General features: G+C 45.6%; 1 protein-coding gene across 1 annotated transcript in view; it reads right to left on the bottom strand.

Moving 5' to 3' along the window:
• The window catches only part of Snd1 (staphylococcal nuclease and tudor domain containing 1), a 395,467-nt gene that overhangs the window by 88,502 nt on the left and 285,271 nt on the right, over positions 1 to 21,694 (bottom strand). Inside the window, exon 16 of the mRNA XM_051175794.1 lies at positions 4,442 to 4,551. Coding sequence (XP_051031751.1) covers positions 4,442 to 4,551 — 110 coding nt within the window. The remainder of the gene's footprint in view (positions 1 to 4,441; positions 4,552 to 21,694) is intronic.

The raw sequence follows: 21,694 nt of genomic DNA, 5'->3' as shown, positions 1-21,694 counted from the left end.
TATATTGTAAGACCTTGACTCAAGTAGACATTGTGACATTGATCTTTTATTAATACCTTACAGCTCCTTCTTCAAAAGTTCAGGTTTCTCCAACACAGCAACAAGCAGAGTGCTGGCAAGTAGTGACAGGTGGGCAAGTATATGCTGGCTAGCTGGCCTTCTGGAAGACGATGTCAAAAGAGCACAAATGACTGCTGAATTCATGACAAAGGCCTCAAAGGGCTCTTGGATGGTTAGACTGCTAGATCAATCTTTTAGGCAGAAATACCAAGGCAGGAAAAAAAAAAAAATCCTATTCTCAGGATCACATGATAACTGGAGTGTGAAGACCTAGAAGTTTGCACTTTTAAGCCGGTTATCTACCCATTAGCTAATGCTATCTCTCATCACTACTTCTGGGAAGATGCTAGCAACAAGTGCAATTCCCTGTCTGGGAAATTACACTAGATCTTTCTGTCCTTGGCAGTGTCACAGGGAGTTGCCTTAAAAAGGCAGCTGTGTGGTGGGGGTGGGAAGTAGAGGATAAAATATGTCACTAAGCACATGCTAGCCAAAGGGACACAGTTACAGCTCACATAAAAGAACAATTTTAAGTTCTATGGCTCAGAAGCAGCTCAGCTTCAAGGTCAGAGACTTCTTGAAGCTCCACATGGCTACCATGAGCCATTAACCCAATTTAGCATAGTCTATACTACAGGGTTTCTAAGCAAACTTGTCTGCAGCCCATACGACTTCTGACATCATTACTCTACTCCATTACACTGAATTATGGCATAAAAGCAGTCATAGACAATGCACAAAGAATTACCATGGATATATTTCAACCAAACTTTATTTGCAGAGCGCTCGTAGAGGGCCAGCTTTGCACAGCCCTAGCACATTTTGGTCAGGCTGGGAAGAGACATTGAGTGCTTTGGATTTCTTTCAGTAAAGGTAAGAATTTAAGTCCTTGGAAAGGCCCTCGGCTGCTCTGAGCTTCAGATCAGCAAATCAGGTAATAAATAACGTGGTATTTGACTTCTAGCTCTTCCTGCCCTGAGGCTGGCAATACCACCTGCATGCCAGACTACTGCCCAGGACCAGGATTCCTAACTTCAAGAGAACTGCAGCCAAAAGGAATCCATGGCTACGGGGAAGCACCTGGTAGAGGATAGGGAAAAGAAGCGGTGTAATAACAAAGAACAGGAGAGCCATTTAGGAAAACGGGACTGAATGGTGGCTGCAAATGTCAGTAGTTCCATGTTCAAAGAAAGCATGGTAATCAGGTCTCAAGACATGGGAGACCATCTGAAACGTAAAGAAAAGCCTGGCTGCCCCTTGCAGGCTCTACAAAGGAGTGGGGATGGAGAGGCAAGCAATTTCCTACTCACTCAGCAGAGAGGGAGAGACAGGTGAGAACTTGTGCCTGTTCATTCAAAGCCAGGGAAATATCCTTAGCAAACAGGGCACTGTTTTTCAGTGTCAGCCCCCGGAAAGCTACCTTCCCATTCCTTCCTTGACAGAGGTCTGGTCTAGTGACAGTGACCATGACACACACCCTCTCTCTCAGTCTAGACCCTTTTCTGGTCATGATGTACTTCTACTTACAGAGAATCCAGTAATTCAGATTTATAGTATCTGGAGGAAAGCAGGCCAAGGAAGAGAAGTCCTGGGCCCAAATAAGATAATGTGAACAAAGGTTTAAAAACTTAAAAGGGAAGATGGGGCAGGGCATAAGCCTAAAATCAACGCTCAACTGCAACTATTCAAGCAAAGGCATGGTTTGAGAGTTCCGGAAGAGCCACACAGCACAGTCACATGTAGCCTGGGGACCCCGCCCACTCGGCAGGGGTGACTGTGCATGAGGCCTCTCTTCTTTATTTCTGTGGAGGAGTGGGAAGGCAAGAACTTGGTTTTCTACGATGTCTTAGGGAGTAGGTGAAGTTACTACACAGGGAATAGTAAATAAGCAACACTCTTGCTAAATGAAAGCCTCCCATGACTCTTACCATTCAGAAAACAGTTTTCATCTATTCTATGAAGGGAAATGCCCAGGAGAGTTGGCTACAGCTGGTTCCTTTAGTCAACATCTTAAATTATTTGTGGTTTAGGCCATACTGCTATTTCCTCTGGATAATGACCTTTCAAAAACAGTCTGGCCAAGTAATCATATCAGCTGCTAAGACAATGTAGAGAGTTCATTATAGACAGACCCTAAACAAAGGGCTATGAAAGATTGGGCCACTACAGTCAAGAAAGATAAATATCAACTTTGGATTAGACTAAGGTTCTGCAAACTTATATGGCAGAGACATGAAAGAAATTGGAGAAAAATGCCACCTTTTCTCCCAGTAAGTATTAAAAAGACACAGATATAGGCAGGGCTACAATAACCAGGGGATAGTGGAAGAACATTCGGCCATGCCTTTGAGCTGTCCACAGGGGCCAGAAACAAGGCCAGGAAGAAAAGCAGGAGGGGAAAGTAGACTTGAAGAAGAAAAGAGAAAGGGACTTTAGGAACAGTGGTTCTTGACCCGTGGGTCTCAACCCCTTTTGTTGTTGGTGGGGTGTTGAACAGCACTTACACAGGGGTCGTCTAAGACCACTGGAAAATACAGACACTTACATTATGATTCATAACAGTAGCAACAAAAATAATCGTATGGTTGGTAGTCACACAACACGAGGAACTGTATTAAAGGGCTACAGCCCTTTGAGAACCACTGCTTGAGGAGATGTTAGTCAAAAGGAAGAGGGGCTGAGTCAGTTGAGATGAAAGGTGTCTCCCCCCTATGTAAGCATGATCTGATGCTACACCAGGGCAGTGGCATATGCCTTTAACCTCAGCACTTGGAAGGCACAGGGAGACGTCCCCTTCAAGGTCAGCCTGGTCTACATAGTAAGTTCCAGGATAGTCAGAGCTACATAGTAAGACCCTATCTTGAAACAAACCAAACCAAACTAAACCAAACCAAACCGAACAAGCAAACAACAACAACCTCCCCCAAACCAAACAACAACAACAACAACAACAACAACAACAGAAAAGGATCTGCTGCTACTTCCTGTGATGCCTGTGGGTCACAAACCACAGTGAACTCACCTGTCTTCCCAGTTCCTCTGTAGCACAATGTTAAAAGGTCCACACGGTCAGAAGGAAAGTCTACAATATTTGCCCCTTCCATCTAATCTCCAATTGTATGGATTTAAACATTAGTGGAGGGTTAGGATGGTATCTTTCAGTGGTAAAAATTCAAGTTACATTTAAGATGTACGTGTATGTAGGGGCAAGTGTGGGTGTCACTATCAAGGGCTTCTCCTTTTCAAGTGTAACTGCATCTTAACAAAGAGAACGGTATAAATTTAATGAGGTAAGTGCTGCACATCACAGCACTGGATAGCCAGCAAAGCAAAGTGGCATCACCCAGGTAGCTGTAGTTGATGTTTGGGAAGTGGAACAAATACCTCTTGAATAGAGGATTCAGGGCCTGTTGGCCAGATTCATTTCTTTCACTAAAATAAGAAGGTGAGTGTCAGGGAAAACCCAAAGTGGTGGACCTCTCAGAGCCTGGGCGGACCAACGCATGCCCTGTTTTCCCACAGCCCCAATATTAAGGTAATGGCTGATGGGTCAAAGGAAATAAGACGCTAAAGTTTCTATCCAGGTTTGTCCAACACTGGACATCTTCAAGTCCATCTATCTGCTCTCAAGGACCTGGAGTGACCCATGGGAGAGCCTCTAGGGGCACCTGACTGCAGCTCTGTGCACACTCTGTAACCGGCCACTGGAGTGGCCCAACAGACCTGACTAAGGAGGAGGCAGGGGCAAAGGCAAGTTCTAATACTAAGTCTGAGGGAGGCACACTTCCCACTGCCCCTTGCTTGTGCTCACGTAGGATGAATGGCTGGCATACTCCTAGAAAGCAGACACATCTGCTGAAGAAGACCTCAGTAAAATTAGCAGGTAGAAGGGCACCATAGCAGCAGAGAGCCCAACTCCTGCCTGCAAGAGCCAGGCCGACAGGCAGATACAGAAATACAATTAAATTAAGTCAGAAAACCCGCTACAGAAAATGCAATTACTCAAAGATACAAATAAATGTTCAAAGAAAATTGGCCCCTGACAGGGTTAGTCAAGCTTCTAAATCCAGCTGGAGGCAGGCAGCTCAGGCTAATTCGCCAAGGAGGACGACTGCAAAGCTTAAACTCCCCGCATCAGGATCCCGGTTGGGCCGGCCTCACGTGCCAGGTTACCAGTGAGGAAGAACGATTTGGGGGTGGCTGAGCAATGATTCAGGACTCCAAGAAATAAGATATGGGCAGACACAGGAGTGGCTCATGGATGGCAAGGCTGGCCGATGGAGAAGGCAGCAGGCTTATCCCTGACGTGGCAGGCAAGGGTGAGGGCCCTGGAGCGGGCCTGTGCACCCCTCCCACGGAAGAAGCGAGGGAAATGCCCTACCTCTCGCTGTAGCACTAGCTCCCTGGTGAAAAGTGTGGCTTCCTCACTGAATGGCTCTCCTTCCTGCACCAAGCCTGGGAGGTTTCGTGCTCCTCTGGGACATTCAATTCCTGCATCAGGAGAAAAGGAGAATCTGTGAGAGAGGATGCAGAAACAAACACTCCCCAGCCCACCACTCTCAACCTCACCATGATCCCCTGTGGTCCCTCCAGACCCTTAGGCTCACGGCTTTAGCTACTGCTTGTATGCATGGCCTTCCTCACTGACTTTCACTGCCAGCCCAGCCATGCAACTCCGGGAAACAAGTGCAGCTGGCTCCCGGACACTCCCTCCTTAGTAGCTGACTTTACGCCAGAGTCCAAAGTGTTAAGTCAGTGCCACTTTCCTCTCCAAACAAACACCCCCTCTGTCCTTGGGCTGTGCTTTGTACACAGTATACCACCAGCTTTCATTCGGAATGAGAGGCAGAAGAAAACAGAATACCGACGAAGCAGTAGGTGGTAGAGTCGGGAAATACTGGCTTCACATCCCATTTTGTCATTTGTCTACTTCGTGGCCTTTGCTAAATTACTGGACAAAGGCTCAACTCCCTGTCTGTTGAGCAGATATTACACATGTACTTCTTAAAGGTGCTGTATTAGCCCAGAAGAGACTATGTATGCAAGATATAAGAACAAGGCTGGCCACTTCAGCTATTGTTGCTATCATCTTCATCACTGCCATTCTTAGCAATTCACACACTTTCTTTGACTCCCGTAGTAAGCCTGTGACACTCATGAGCACAGAAACTTATCCTGTATCCTTGTTTGTACTTTGTACAAAATACATATCTACTGTCAAACCTTTTCTTTCTTACGTTCAATCACTCATTTTTAAGATACTAACAGTGATCATATGTGATACAACCATAAAGTATGTTGCATTTTGAAGTCTGGATAAGGCATAAATATTTCAAAGTAATTCAGACCCCCCAACTGTAATTATGAAGGAGAAACTTGATGCAGGCTAGAGACAGACTGGAAAGCAAAGTGATAACAATTCCGGGAAAAGCAATGAAAATCTGTGTCCCAATTTCTGACCTCTGGAGGTCCCTGATTCTGTGACACTGTGGGGAACGGAGGACCCATCACCAACCAGCATGCAGAACACAGGGTCCACATGCTTATGAGTAAAGCTGGGTGGCTGTTTACATTTCTAGTACAGATTCAAGATACCAAAGCCCAGAAGACAAGGAATAGGCTCCATGTTTGGTTCTCAGCAGATGCAGAACAGCTTTCTCTCTGAGCCTCCAGTGGAACAGATGATGCAAAACGAAGCACTAGGTGGTGGTGGGGTACAGCAGCAAAAGAGCCTGCAGCAGCGGGCAGCTCTGGCTGGCAGCAGCCAGCACTCACTCGTTTTGCAAAGATGGGACAGCCTGAATGCTCTATGCCAGCTAAGTGGCTGCAAAATCAACAGGGCTGCCTCTTCGCTTGCACCTCAGGGTCTACAAGAGCAGCAGAACTTGATTTTCTAAAGGACAGCAAGAACTCCAGGAGCCAAAAACCTGAGATTAACCCTGAAGGAAGAGATGAGACTGGAGCAAAAAGGAATGAAAGATAGCCCGTGTTTTTCATGACATCAATAGCCAAAAACACTTTTCATTTTAGATCTGCAAACTAAGCAAGAGGAGAATTGCCAGGGAGAAAAATAAACGATTCTGTTGAACTATTTTGCCATATACCCATAGATAAAGCATTGCTGCAGAGACAAAAATAATACAAAAGCAAGTGTTTGATCTGTTCCTGATCCTCACAGCAAAACTGGGGTGCTGTGAGGTGGTGGGCTGCTATGCACCAGGGACCAGAACTAGGGCCAGCAAGGTCAGAAACTGAGGGGCGAGGAGCTTTTTTTTTTTTTTTTTGGTATTCTAAGATAGCAAGAAACCAGTCAAGCTGGCAGGACTTCAGGAATACCCTATGGGATCCAGACCACCAGATGATGAAGTTTAGGAGACATGACAGCTCAGTGGGCCCAGGGAGTTTTAAGCAGATGAAGCAGACAGGGTCCTTTGGGCCTGTGAAACAAGTCCACTCATTCTCTGTGGACAACAAGTTAAGTTCCTTGCAGTTGCTACTCCATTTCCCAGCAGTCAGGCTTCAGTGTTTCTCTACCATTTTTAAATTAAAAATAAGCAAATATTCACACCAATGCCTAGTTAACACAGGCAAAGGCAGGAAGAAATCTCTCTTGGATTCATTTCATTTGAAGATACCCCTGGCCAAAGGCAAGCGAACCCCGTGGAAGACCACAGGGGGCAGATGGGAGAAGCAGGACCCGTGGCCAGACCAAGGTTTGCAGCAGAGGCAGGAAAGCAGAGTGACTCTCACAACACCTGCACATAAAGGCTAGCGTTGGCCTGAAAGACAGATCACAGAAGAGAGCTACTTGCTGGCAAACCTGACAGCCTGAGATAAACCCCTGGGAACTACGTGGTGATAGGAGAAACTTGGGCGCACACTGTCCCTTGATTCTGCACCTATGCTGTCATATATGCTTATGTGCATGCACACATGCACGTAAGCGCACACTGATAAGGCAACAAGGAGGTCCGAAGACAACTTCCAGGACCTGGCTCTCAATTCAGGTGGCCAGGCTTGGCGGCAGGTACCATTACCCACTGAACCATCTCAGCAGCCCCACACGCGTATTTGCAGATAAACATATATACTTATATATAATTAAATTCCCATACACTGGTTAGCCTTGATTAAATGCATTAAGTGATAGTCTACTGTACTATGGTTCATTAAAGACAAAAACCAATAAATACGGCTTTAGCACTGGATTGAAGCCTTGGGTAGAACCCCAGGGCCTTGGAGGATGCAAACCAAGGCTTTATCAGGCTTTAGACTTGCTTTTGTGTCCAGAGGGATCAAGAAACAAAGAATAGTGTCGGGTGATGATTAGGACACTGCCGATGCAAGGCTCAGGAAGTGGCTGGCTTCTGCTGTGATTCAGGTCAACACACTGAACAGGAAGTGATCGATAAGCCCTTCTGTCCAGGGTCTGTGGAGCAAGGCAGCCCAGAGTGTACAGACAAGGCCTGTGCTGCTGGGCTGGGCTACCATCCCAACCGAGCCACTTTCTCATCCATAACAAGGAGAAAGAAAACAGACGGAAGAAAGGTTGCTTTCCAGCGAGGATGCAGCAGCTGGTCTGGGCCCGGTGACAGGCAGAAACACAAGAGTTCCCAGGCTATGGAGCACCACAGACTGGAGGTAGGGAGTGAGTCGAAGAGACTCTCTGGCCTACGGCTGTAGCTCTGGATCCTGCACAACACTGCTAATAGCTGCCTTTCCTGGTAACACACTGGAGTGGTGCTGCATGCTGATAAGGATGTATGGACTAAGCTGTGCCTCTAATGCCACAGGCGCAGAATCAGTACCTGCCTTACCACTGACCCCGACACACCACTCAAGAAGCAAAAATATTTTAACTTGAAAAAATACCACACCCAAGGAAAATCCTAAAGCATTTCTGAGCATTTTTCCTTCCCTACGATGCACTGGTGGGATGACGTGAGATGATACTTAGATCTGGAAGAGGCTGATAAGCCATATATACTCTTTGCCACTCATATAAATCTTTAGGCCTGTTTGCCTAAAGGTAAAATTCATTATTTTTCATGCTTTTCATGGACTTTCTAGCAAATGAATGGCTGAACAAAATTACTTAGAAACAAAGCGAAACAAAACATAAAAGAACACTGAGTTTTGGAGGCCTCAGGATGAGACATGATATCAGGACATCATGACTCTGGCTTCTGCTTTGTCACTAAGAACTATTAAGTGTCACTAGCTCACAGTCTCTCGTCTCTGACAGGAAGGGTCTACAAGGTCTAGAATGGTCATTAAAATCCTACAATTTTGGAATGTCCTTTTGAGCACCCAAGGCTTGACTTTTGGAGTACAGAGTGCTTCTTTTCAAACTTAAAAGGCTGAGCTGTGGAGTAACAATCTATTAAAAAATTATACACTTAGAGACATTGACTAACTAGCGTAATTAACAAAAAACACTTTGGTCAGTCAGCTTTGGAACAAGAAGAACTAATTCTTGCTAATGACAAGATAATGGCCATATAAGAGACTCTATTGATGGTCAAGTAAAGGTTATGTATCACTCTGAATATTTTAGAATGTATGCTGAATTTTGTGATAATTAAGCTTCAGGACTCAAAATGTGCCTGTTCTTTACTGTACTTTGCACAGTGGGAACCATGGGGGAAAAAAATGGTCTGTTTGCTTTGCCTAGAAGTGAGAGCTTCCCAATGACCATCAGTCCAGCAAATAAGCCAGGCATTATCAGGAGAGAGATAGTGGAAACACAAACCCATCTGAAGGATTAGTCAGTGGTGGTGATTACACTCCACTGTGCTCTCTGTTACCCTTGTCATCAGAAGAAAGAGAGCAGGCGAAACGCAGCAGAACCTCCTTCTGTCTGCTTGGAACACTCAAAAATGCCGTAGCTCTTCGAAGCCTTTCTCCTTGTTTCACCAATGTCACCTAGCCCAGGCTAGACACTGGGGCATCGGTATGAGGACTGTACTCACAGAGCTAAGCTGCCAGATAGAAAGTATTCCCCTTTCCTATTGAGTATAGCACAGTTGTGGTGACTGAGTTAACTGCTCTAGAGGTTGTACACTGTCAATCCTGATAGACAGCTGGAGAACATTAGGCAGACAGATGAGTGCTCCTCTCATCTGTGAGACTGGAGGCTGAATGCTGTGGCTGAGCCAATGGTGGCGCTGCTCAGGCCCAAGCACTCATGGGTTCCCACACATGATGTTGGCATTTGTTATCATCACTCCACAGTTGGGGATGGGAAGCAGGAGCAAAGTGGGGTATGGATGGACAGAGTTAGCCAGACGGTCAATCTGCAGTTAGGGCAGCAATAAAGCTGTGTCCTAACAAAGATGGTTGATGAGGTGAGCCAGCATGATCCTGTTCCTGGAGCACATCTGCATGTACCCTGTGTAAACCGTAAGCCTACCGCCTACCGAGGAACCACAGGAAGGAAGCAAAAAAAAAAAAAAAAAAAAAACACAAAAACAAAACAGAGAGGTACCTGTATTAACAGAGATTTCCTCAGACTCACCGTTTAGGTTATAGAATGTGATCCTACTTAGGATCCCTAAGATGACTGTCACTGATGTTCCTATAAATCTGCCTTCTCTCTTCACTATCACCATGAGCTATGGGAGTCTAGTATTTCAACAGAAATAAAACTGAAACTAACATAGAAATTGCTTCTGAGGGTGGGAACTGTGTCACATTCAGATTTTAGTTTTTTTCTACACCATACACCCAATACGCTGTTAAGCAACAATGCAGATTTTCAAGAAGTGTTGAATGAATAGGAGTAAAAAAATCTGAGAAAAAGAAGGAAGCATCAAAAGACAGAAATGGCAAATTTAGTCACCACTACCATGCCTTATACCGTAGTGCAGGGGATACTTTCTAGCTGGTAACAGCTTTCTGAGTTCAAAGTCTTTCTCACACAGACCCATCCCTCCCACACAGTGTCTGTAATGGAGTAGATGGCATTAGCCGGATGTAGAGATGAATACTTAGGTGAGCTGTGGGATTTCTAAAGGTCCCAGCAGGCAGAAGCAGGTTCTGATGCATACAGATCTGGACCCATTTGGAAGACAGCTGTTTTTATAGTGGGTACCAGAAGAGGGTTTCACAGGATCTTTAACTATAGATATCCCAGTCTCCCACGGTTACATCAATATGAGACACATAGCATAGCCATTGGTTTCTAAAGTGTCACATTTGAGAACACACTTTAAATTCAGAGATTCAGTGATCAGCAGTATGCTAAGAGACGCTGGGCACCACAGAGACGTTTAGCTCCAACACAACAGCAATCCCCACGTGTGATCAGCGCTGAAGCTGATATGGCCACATGGACATGCGGGAAACTGGAACACCCTTAAAGAGAGCAGGAGAAAATGAGTCAGGGTGGGGAGGCCTGCCTTCCAAGGGAAGATAAAAGGTGCTAAATCTGTACCACTCAGCTAAGCGGTGACTAAGAGGGTGACATGATAGCAATCTGCAAATATCTGAAAGGTGTAAACACCAGAAGGGAGGAGCCCGAGATCAGGGGGTATAATTATTAGGGGAAAGAAAATCTGGACAAAACATCGGGAAAACAGTGTGGAGATAACTACTGGGTTATAAGTTTCCCAAAGGCAATGAGAATGTTGTTATTGGATCCTGAAGCTGAAAGATGCTCAACCATACTTTGCTTACAAAGAAGCTCACTCCATTCAACTGCGACTACATTTGCTACATTTAGGGAGAGATCTTAGTATTGATCCAACTCCAGGTATTCCTGACTTAAATACTACTGGCCCCTGAAATGTCTACATAATTTTTGTTGATCTAATCACAGAGGAGACCGAACAGCAGTTCTGGTGGGAATTTTAGAACATGCCTAGTAAGTAGTTAAAGTGGGTTGGCGTATAGATACAGGGGACAGAAAGCTGGGACAGGGAAGACAGACTGTCTCATTGAGTGGGTCATCTTCCTCCCTAGTCTCTATAAAACCCCAGGCAGGAATGCTGTTGAGTTTTCCAGATGGAAAAGTGTGGATCCCTCTCCCTTCCTTTTATATGCACAGCCCCCTGGAGGAATTGTCAAGGACAAGGCAAGGCAAAAGAGAACACCAAAATAAGCTTCCTGTCACACTGATTGCACTCCAATACCTTTGCCTGAGTTCCCGAGGCTGCAGCTGCTCAATTTATAATCCACAGGCTCTCCGCAGAGTTTTTACCCCAGATTCAATTAGTTCCATTTCTGTACCTTCCCTGCCACGTTTCTTCAACAAACAAAAGGGGAAAAGCCCCACTATACATGGAGAGCACAATACTCCAACTGTCACATAGACCTGGGGTGGCAGTGGGGGACAGTGATTCCCTTCCTTAGTGCGAAGAACAAACCCTCAGTCGTTCAGGACAGGCAGAGGCAGGCAAGTCACCTGCTTGGTTGTAAGGAGTGTGGTTACCACTTAAAAACCCAATCAGTCCAAGCTGTTGGTTCTCCCAACTGTAACACATCTCACGTGCCAAAAGCTTGCTCTCAGGCCCTGCTCACAGGTGTAGGTGTGACTGGAGCTGCAAGACTGCTGACTGATCAGTGAAGATGGAGAGACAGGAGACCGTGCCCTTGGCTCTTGGTTCACATTCCCAACATGGTCCAGAGAGAAAGGTGCGTGGGGGCAGCAGCTGGCTCTAAGAGTTAGTTCTGTGTGGTATTAGGCCTCCATTTATAGTAAATAGTTTAGAAGTAAAAATAAAATCAGGATTTTACATTGCCTCAAATTCTTTTATTCTCTTCCTTTTCTCTAAAGCCCTACTTTGCTTCCTCAGGGGAAGCTAGAATTTTGTGGGCCAATTTTGGAACATGCCACTGCTAAAGTTTTTTCAATGATCAGAATAAAGGGATAAAAGAAGAGTGAAGGGATCCTAATTAAAGGGATCAAACATCTCAGGTAATTGTAGTCAAGGGAGTCAGAACTGGGCAGGAGCTAAGGACCAATGCTTTTAGCTGAGTTTTTAAGGCTAGCTTTTGATTAGGTTGTTCGGGATTTGTGATGTTTGATGCATCTGGTGAAAGACTGGGGTCTGGAGTTAATTGGGTTTGGGAACAATAAGGCCGAGCCTTCACAATGCAGTGGGAACTGCAGCTAGCTCTAAAGAAAGGGAGGGGAATAAGAAGGAAGTAGTTGCAGTCAGCGGCACAGAGCAGGGCTGTTAAACATACTTTACATTTCTCTGGTCAAAACCCTAATAGAAGCTGTCGTCTGCTAATATGTCCCCATTCTGCTGTCAGCTGAGGAGAGGGACACCCATTCTCTCACCTCCAGTGCACGGCACAGGGCAGAAGCACAGTAACTGCTTGTGACCAGGAATGCCGGGAGGAGAGACTCTAGTAGAAATAATGTAACAAATCTGTTACATCAGTCTCCATCCCCGAGTTTTGTATGCATCGGAGTTAACACTTGGAGAATTAAAAGAGAAATTCTAGCGACACTTATTTCCATGACTTCAAGGTGAGCTTGTGCTAAATGCAAATCATTGGTCATGGTAAGTGGAAGAGACAAGGAGGGGCTGACTTAGAGGCTTGACACTAGATTTCTCATTCCCAGTCTAGCTGGGCAGCATGCAGAAACCGCTCCTCCAAACCTGATTTACAGTCAGCTTTAGACACCGAAGAATCACTCCCCAAAGGGAGAAAGGGAGAAAAGCTTTTCAGATGGAGCTGGCATAGCAGATAACAATCAAGCCGGCGCTGGCACAACCTTTTCTAATTCTGCCTATTGCAGAGCAAGATCAGAAAACAATTGAGTTTTAAAGAGAGAAATTTCTCCCTGATTCATGAGGCCTTTCCCTTCCCGAGGTACCCCAAGAGCATAAACTAAAGAAAAGCTAAGTGGCAGCTGTGTTTTGGGGAGGGGGCTGTATGTGGCAGGCTTTGGCCCTCCATTGTCACTGGGGTCCCACTATGAGCAACAGCTGCACGATGCTGCCGTCCACTAAGCAGTAGCATAGAGCAACTGGGCGTGGGATGATGTGCAAACCCTGGTATGTCCTTGTAGCTTCTCTTCTTCATCTATATCGAAAAAACAGCCCATCTTTGCATTAGCAGGCAGAGAATGACGACTGTTGAGGTCAAAAAGTAGAGCCACACTAGCCTTTCAAGTAACAAGAAGGCTCCTACAAGGCGCTGGCTTTTATGTAACAGGCTGTGAGACAGCATCCCCCCCAGACAAACATCCTGCTTCTAGCAAGGAGGGGGAGTTGGTTTCTATGAGAACCTCAACTTTGCTTTTACTGACTTATTTTAAACATGGAACTTTATCTTTGAATCAAACAGAACTTACATTTATTTTTTTCCCCCTTTTCATTTCTGGTACCAAAGGGTTCCCTATCTTGGTTTCTTTTATTCTATGCTAATGGATGAAGAGAAAAATTTGAATTTACTATCCAGACTCTGAAAGAGATTAGCTTCAGGGTAGGGAAAAAGCCACAGGAAATACCCATGTGGCTCTTGCAAGTACAAGCTTCCAGAAGGTATTCTGGCACACACCTGGCAGCCAAATGTAAAAGCTACTTACTCGCATAAATTTAGAGTGACTTTTTCTAAACCAAGCTGTGTTGTTACTTGAACAAAATGGTTTTGAGAGGTGTTCAGTGCACTTCCAAACTATTGTCTTTCTTGAACTTTCACTCAATGAAAATTGCTCTGGGCTCCTCCTCCTGAGGAAAGTGAGTTCCAAATGTTTAGAAATTAGTATACTCAGATAGCAGAAACAAGAAGAAAAACAGCTCGTGTCAGAAATACTAAGGCCCGTGAATAGAGAGAATGGATTTAAAAAATCCCAGAGAGTCCTTTCTCTTCCTAACTTTAAAGAAAGAAGGAAAAAAACGGAACCAGAGCCAGCAGCCAGGAAACAGACAAGCAAAGGCGTTCTGAAGAGACAGTGCTCTCCAAGAGGACAGACTGATCTTGGACACACAGACACAGCAGCATGTCCTGATAAGGGAAGCAGCTTGAATTCTGAGACAAAATCCTTCTTATGTAACCCAGGCTGGTTTGGAACTCATGGCCTCTACCTCCCTCCCAAGTGCTGAAGTTCAGGGATTACAGGCTCTCTGTCTCTCCCCAACCCCGCTTCTTTTTGGGTTGTCACACCCGGAAGCAGGGGTCCACAGACAATGTGCTGAGAACTGAGTCTGCTCACCATCTGTTTTTGTGTTTTCTAGATACAGTCTTACTAGGTAATCCCGACTAGCCTAGGAGTTGTATACACCAGGCTGGCCTCTAACCAGCAGAGATTTGCCCTGATGATCCACCACTTATTTTTGTATAGCTCACAAATTAAGACACAGACTTTTGTGTGGCTGAGGGGGGAAAAAAAAAAAGAATAATATTTGGTAGTGAGAATAATGAGATTCAAATTTCAGTGTCCACGAGTGAAATTTTGTCAAAAGATGCCCACGTTCACTTGCTGTCTATGGGTATTTTCACAATACAGCAACAGGCGTGAGAGACCTCAGAGCCTAAATTATTTATTGCCTGGCCCCTTTCAGAGAGTTTGCCAGTGTTTATTCTCCAGGATGTCATTTGCCATAGAAACAAAAGAAAACGAGAAAACAACCAGGCAGGCGATGGGTTCACCTCCTAGAATTAACAACAGTGACACAACTAACAGTAAGGACAGCGCGACGGACACCACCAGCAAAAACTGCTCCACATTCACACGGTCGAGAAAGTAGAAGAGGACACCGGCGAGGCAGTGTCCCTAACTGCTCTCCCTGGACCCCGTCCCATGGCAGCCTCTGCCACCAATCACGGTTCAGATCTCCCCCCTCAAAACACGCACCCCCAGTTCAAACTTACACATTCGACGTTACATATTTCATAAGCAGCTGCCTTTCCTTGCTCCTTACCTTAGCTTCTCCTGCCATACCCACTGCCATACCCACTCGTCCCTGTACCTTCATCCTCGGGCTGCCTTTCTAGTCACAGAACCGAGAGGTTCTCCGGTGTCTCGACAGCATTCTACACTGTGTCAATCCCTCAGAGGACTCTTCCCCTCCCAGCATCCCTCCACTTATTCCAGCATCCAGGGCTGCATGATCTGTCCCCCATCTTGACAGGGTTTCAAGTAGCCTAGCTTGGCCTGGAACAGTCAAGGACGGCCTGGAAATTCTGATCCTTTCTTCCCAAGCACACTGTCATACCTGGTTTTGTGAAGGGCTGTGGATCAAATCTAGGGCTTTGTATGATAGGCAAGCACCATCCCCACCTGTCTGTAGACCAGGCTAGCCTTGAGTCCACAGAGATCTCATGCTGTGATTAAAGGTAGGATCACATACACAACACCCAGTTCTGTCTTCCCTTTGCACCCTCATTCCTATCCCCACCCACCCTTAACCTTTCCTTGTGTGATGATCATGGAGAACAAGACTCCCAGAATCCCGAACTGTCCCCCAGACACTGATCTCCTATTTGGTTTTTGGTTGTGAGCCTAGCCTTTAATGGCTGAGCCATCTCTCCAGCCCACTGATCTCCAATTCTAAATGTGTGACAGAGATTCCCCTTGGGTGCCCAATTAATGCCTCCGATTCGGCGCACCTAAGCCAAACTCTTTTTTGGCTGCTTCTCATCCCGTGCTCTCTGCTTCCGGTTTCTCACCTCTTTCCATGCCGGAAACATCACTCACTACTCCTTTCTTCTGTCCTTCTCTACTCACATGAATTAGTGCAGGCTTTGCCAAGAATCTTCTGGATTCCCCCGCCTACCCTCCATTTTTCCTCTATAGAGATTTTTCATACACATAGCTACCAGAATAATATTCTAAAGTACACGTTTTGCTCAAAACCCTTGAGTGGCATCCTGTACTTCACCAAATAATATCAGAATTCAACAATCTGACATTCCAGGCCCTATAAGACATTGTGTATTTCCTTGGGACCATATAAAACCTCTACTACCCATCTGACAGCCTTCAAATATTTGAAGACACAACATGTATTTTTTTCTCACTCTTATGTCTTATTTTCTCTAGGCTAAACATTCTCAAGACCCCCACGGGACAAGAGTTTTGATTTCCTACTATCTCATTCTTTTCCCTCTTTAAACCTACATCATATGAAGTCTTCCATCTGGAAATATCTTTCTGGTTGATTTAATTAAAAAGGTCTAAAGGGGCGTGGAGTGTACAGTGGGAGCACTTTCCTTGCACCGAGACAGGTTCAGGAGCACAGAGATGTAATGCTGCAGGGAAGACCTGGGGGGCGGGGGAAGGTGGAGATGGTGTACGATTCCTGCCCTGCTCTAGGCAGGAAACTACAGTAACAGAGGAAAAGCCCTCCCTGGAGGTGGGGGAGGCTTCCGGCCTTCACTGGCCCCCTTTCCAGCCCATTTCCATTCTCATCTCTCAGCAGCAGCCCAAGGCACAGTGGAGACCCTGGTGGTGCAGTGACAAGCAGCCTATTCATTTCCTTCTCTCAGTCAAGCTCTCTGGGGACAAAAAAGGAACAGCAAATCCAAACCACTGCCCAGAATCCACTCTGCAGAATTCAGAGGCAGACTGCTCTACTGAAGCAATTCTATCCTTTTTGGAAGAGCTGAGGGGAATGAGAGGATCTTTAGTTTTCACAGCACCGCAGTGGAGACCATCTCAGGTACCGCTGGACCAGCGATCAGGGAAGGCAGGCATAATAATGTGCACTTAGTAAGGCTTTAGCTCCTGCCACATAGGAGCAACAGGGCACAAAGCTGTCAACACCTGAGCTGATAGCTTGTGCCTGTCTATCAAGGGCCAGAAGACTGCCCTAATATGCAAACTGTGTCCTACTGAGGAATGGCCTGGGCAGAAACCTGCCTAAACTAAGGATACATAAGTCAAGTGTGTGTGTGTGTGTGTGTGTGTGTGTGGTGTGTGTGGGGTGTGTGTGTGTGTGGGGTGTGTGTGTGTGTGGTGGGGGGGAGGTGGTGTAGAGGGTGAAGCAGAGTTGAGTGCTTAAAGCTGCAGGGAGCATGAACACAGCTCTCAGTCCCACTCATTCCTTGATAATGATGATGCCTGGTACATAACCACAGCCAAAGAGTGCAGGTGTGGGCCAGGGTGGGGGAGGATAGGATGTAAGAGCATGTGTGAGTGCACACATATATGTGCTCATTTACCCAAGGAAACAGGGCAAAGAAGGAAGGGGAATTGTGAAGGGGGAGGGGATGAAGAAACAGCACTGGCCTTTCCTAGGACTGAAATCTCACACAGGAGCCTAACATGGGAGATGGTGGCTGTTACAAAGTCCCTGGTCACTCAGAAAGCTTGTAAGCAGGGCATGTCTTCCTATCACAGGCGCAGCGGGAGTGCCTGGAGGACAGAGGGGCGGAACAACCATATCTGGACCTTTCTTCTGGCTCATCCCTGGTCATCATTCCTGGGAGAAGGGCTACTCTCTTTTAGGCATGTTCTGCTGGTCTCCTCCAAAGCCCCATGCTGTAATGGTTGCTCCTTCTCACCATCCTGCACACCTGGGTAGACGCTGGCTTTCTGTCTACCTCTCTCACATATACCTGCATGCTAGCAAGCAAACAGGCGAGGGAGCAAGCAAGCAATCTAGCTCACACTGAGCTGTGCCACCATCCACGTCTTTCCTACTACGAACAATGCTGGACTATATGGAAGAGGCTGGTGACAAGACCCCTAAACTATAAAGAGAAATATAGGGCCTTGTAGAACCTTTCAGGGTCTGGGAAGCTGCAAGCTACATGGTTTTATCTATTTGATGAACTAATGTATTTGATGTAATAACAAATACTTATTTGTGCCCAGAGGTTTGGTCACTAAGATAATCATATGTCCTCTTTGAATATAAAACAAAGGAAAATAAAAGTGGCCAGTCCTGGCCAGGTTTCTTCTGGGGCTTTGTTTTTCAATATTTATCAAGTATCAGGACATCCTACAGCCCCTGGTTCTTCCCTCTACATCAGAAGAAGGCGACTAAATCTCTGAATATGAAATGCTAAGGCTAGGGCTATATAACCACGCATGCGTCAGCACTACCATCCCAGGCAGCTTTTCTAGGAGATGCTAGTTCCTGAATGGCAAAGAGGATGGATGTCAACAAATTGTGGGCCTGATGAGGCAAATTCCACAGCACAGCAGCCACAAGGAAAACAAAAGCATGGTAAATGTTTCATATGGAGGCTGTTGCCCCTAAGGTCACTAAACTAGAACAACCTTTGTTTTGTGATTCACTCAGCCTTAGCAGACAGTTGTTTATGCTGGAGTCAGGAGGACAGGTGGGTGCTTGGTAGGGAATGTCTTCTAGCCAGCCTAGAGTGTCAAGCTCCGTCAATAATGACAGAAGTGCTCTGGACTGCCAGAGTATGGACTTCTTACTTCTCTGTACACTCAGACACCTACTTGCCCCATACCTAGAGAACAAGACAGCATCGGATTTGTCTTCCAGAGGCAGCCTGGTGAACACCACAGCCGTCCGTCAGGGATCCACAGGGCAGGCAGGAGTGTGAGGAAACGGTGTGAGAAACTCTAAGGGATCAACGATGGATTGAAACCACCGAAGTGACCTTGTATGTTCAGAGAGAGCTGGCATTTATAATTTGTAGGGCCTCTACATTCTTATTTCCCTTTTACCAATGCTCTGGCAGAGATGTTGTAACATATTAATCTTTGTAGATGAGTGATATGGTTTAAAATACTGCAGGGCTTGGCTGCCATTCCCTCCCCTGGGGTCTCAAAATAACTCCACACAAATCATCTTTGCTAAACACTCACTCAGGCAGCTCTTCTGTGTGAGCGCACACAGCTTATGTAAGGGAAGAAGCCACCCAGCTTGCTGGAAGACAGTGGCACTCCCAGAGAGGCAGTGCTGTTTACTGTATTGGGCAGAGCTGGGTTTTCAAGGCAGCTACAATATGGTAGTTGAGCCCAGGCTTCCTTAGTGAGCAGACACCCAAGGAGGTTGAGGTGAGAAGGTTGCCCAGTTCATAACTACCTGATAAACAAATGCAATGCCACCATTTAGCAACCTCTTACTGTAGAAAAAGTCTACTCAACTAGATTTGGGAAGCAGCGAGGAGAGAAGCTAACATTGCCTGTCATGAGAACCCATGCAGTTCGCTATGGAGGACAGGCAAAGATCTGAGGAACCCAAAGAAGAAAGCTGGGGGACTGGGTAGTGGATGGGGCAGCTGCCCAGCCTCTAATACCTATCCACAGGCAGATGAAACAGTATCAATCCCTGGCCGTAGTATGTGGATGGTTGAGGGAGAAGCCAAGATAGCTGGCCTATTTGCTAGATCGCAGCAAATCAGATGGCCTATAGATTGAACTCACCTGCTTACAGAATTGCATCAATAACATTCACTCCCTGGCAGTTACTGTGCCCAAGGCCCCAGATAATGACATTATGAGTCTAATGATGGATCTGCACTGCCAGGCTCCCATATAGGCCTCTAGGCCCTTTTGTCTTGATAGACTTGACCAGGGACCAGTAATAGCTTGGTGAAGCTCTGAAGTTCCCACCTTACCCAGTGCCAATTCTAGCCAAGCTTAGGGGCTCTGGCAAAGGGTCCCAGAGCCTGTGAGGTTCCTCTATTTTCCTTAGAACTGTTTTAGGGGAAACCTAGCTAGCTTCAAAGCACTCACTTGTCAGGGCTAGAGACAAAAAGCCTGGTGCTAGAGGCATGTGTGGAACTCCACGTAGGCTGCTTTGTTACCCATTTCTCCTGGTCCTCCTACCCCTCAGGCCCCATCTCTGCTTTCTAATCCTTTCTCCCGACTGTTTCTCATTCTTGGCCACATTTTATTTTGTAATCATCTCTGTAATCAAACTTTGTCATCACTGTGCAATCACAGATATACAGCTGGGCTAAAAATCTACTATAAACCCAACATGATTTAAGAAAGAATATTCATTTCTAATATTTCATTTCTAATATCTACAAATGTCTACAGGCATCTAACACACAAGGTTTCGAAACTAACCTCTGGGAACCTTTTCAATCATTACAACCCAGAAAGTTGATGTCCTTGTTCTCACCCTGTATTACTAAGCAACTAGCAAAATCCCACAGATTCACACACTACTAGGTTATTCTTAGGTCGGTTTTACCCTGTCTGTGCTGCCCCAGCTCTTACCCAGTCAATGGCAATCATATCCCAGTCACACATGCTCATGCTGGTTTGGGGCTTCTCAAATCTAGTCTCCACACTGTAGTCAAAGTGATCTAAAACCGCACAGTTGCAATGAGAAAGGAGAACTGATTACTGTATTTGGTAACATGGACCACCCCCCCCACCCCCCCCGTGTCAAAAGTTGCTAAGTGTTTCAGTTTTGAAGTTCAAAATAGACAATACTAAACCATGGTTAAAGAGGTCAGTACATTGGTTATGTCTGGGAGGAGGACCACACGGGAGTATACTAGGATACTAGAAATGATTTGTATTTTCACGGGAGTGTTCACCAAGCTGCATACTTCTTTTGCTTTATTAACAATGTGATACCTAAAATCAAAAAAAAAAAAAAAAAAAAAAAAAAAACTTATATAATGCCTCTCCATCTCTCACTGCTTCAGTAAGCTTTCTTACCAGTTCCTACCTTAGAAGTCAAGGATGGGCTGGAAGAGGGTAGGGGTGGGAGACTAGCATTTGTGGACCCAATGACCCTGCATGAAAATCTTTGAGTGTGCATCAATTTCTCGAAGTAAAGACAGAGTGCCTTCTTAGTTCCCGAGAATGGACACGCGTTAACGTCATCAATAACTGATCTATGAGTCACAATCCAAACAACTTAGCCTGGACACAGGCCCTTCTGACACCAGGGTACCTTGACTTTCATACTGTCCCTCTAGTAGCAGCCAGCTACCAGCCATACTAAACCATTTGCCCCTTTTTCTAGCAATTTCTGGTCACCACACTTTCCTTTTTTAAAATCTACCCAGGGATAAAGCCTTCAACTTTTTAAGATTTATAAAAGATTAGCAAACAAGGTGAGTAGAAAGAAATCGCTATATAATCAGCCTGCAAAAGAAGCCGGCAGACTGGGTGCTGGGAGAAGACCTCAGGAGAAAGGGTTGTTGAAGGAACGAGTTGCTCTGAACACTAGAATCCACTGTTCTTGTAAAATGTAACATGTACACTGTTCCTGTACAAATGTGATGAGTCCACTCTTGGATGAAGAGTTTGAAGACCTACTTTTGAGATGTAGAACACATGATTGTAAATGAAGAAAGGGTAAGATAAAGGCAAAGCTAAGAAAGAGTAAACAATCAATGCTTCACAGTGCCCATGCAAGTTCACGTGTGAAGGGCCTAAAAAGCACATGGAACCAAAGTTCCATGATACTCAGAGCCCACGAGGTAAATTGAGAAAGCAGAAATGCTCAGGTTTGTCTGCCGGACTATTAAATAAATAGATTACAGTAAAGGCATCATCACACATCAGCTAACCATTCACTCAGAATGGTTACAGAATTTTACACCTGGAAAAAAACCTTAGAAATGGCTTAGCCTAAATTCCTTCTTTATCACTGAGAGGAGGGAACTAGAAATTAGAGCAGTTCAACAATCTACACAAGCTTGCACAGCAATCAAGTACAGAGTCTAAGCCCTATCTTTTAACAGGCAGCTGTTTCTGCTGGATCCTGTCAGTTCAAGCCGAATGCAC

Source organism: Phodopus roborovskii, unplaced genomic scaffold, assembly GCF_943737965.1.
Source record: "Phodopus roborovskii unplaced genomic scaffold, PHOROB, whole genome shotgun sequence".
Taxonomy (NCBI): Eukaryota; Metazoa; Chordata; class Mammalia; order Rodentia; family Cricetidae; genus Phodopus; species Phodopus roborovskii.
Note: the sequence above shows the minus strand (reverse complement) of the source record. Positions and strands in the feature narration are given on the sequence as shown.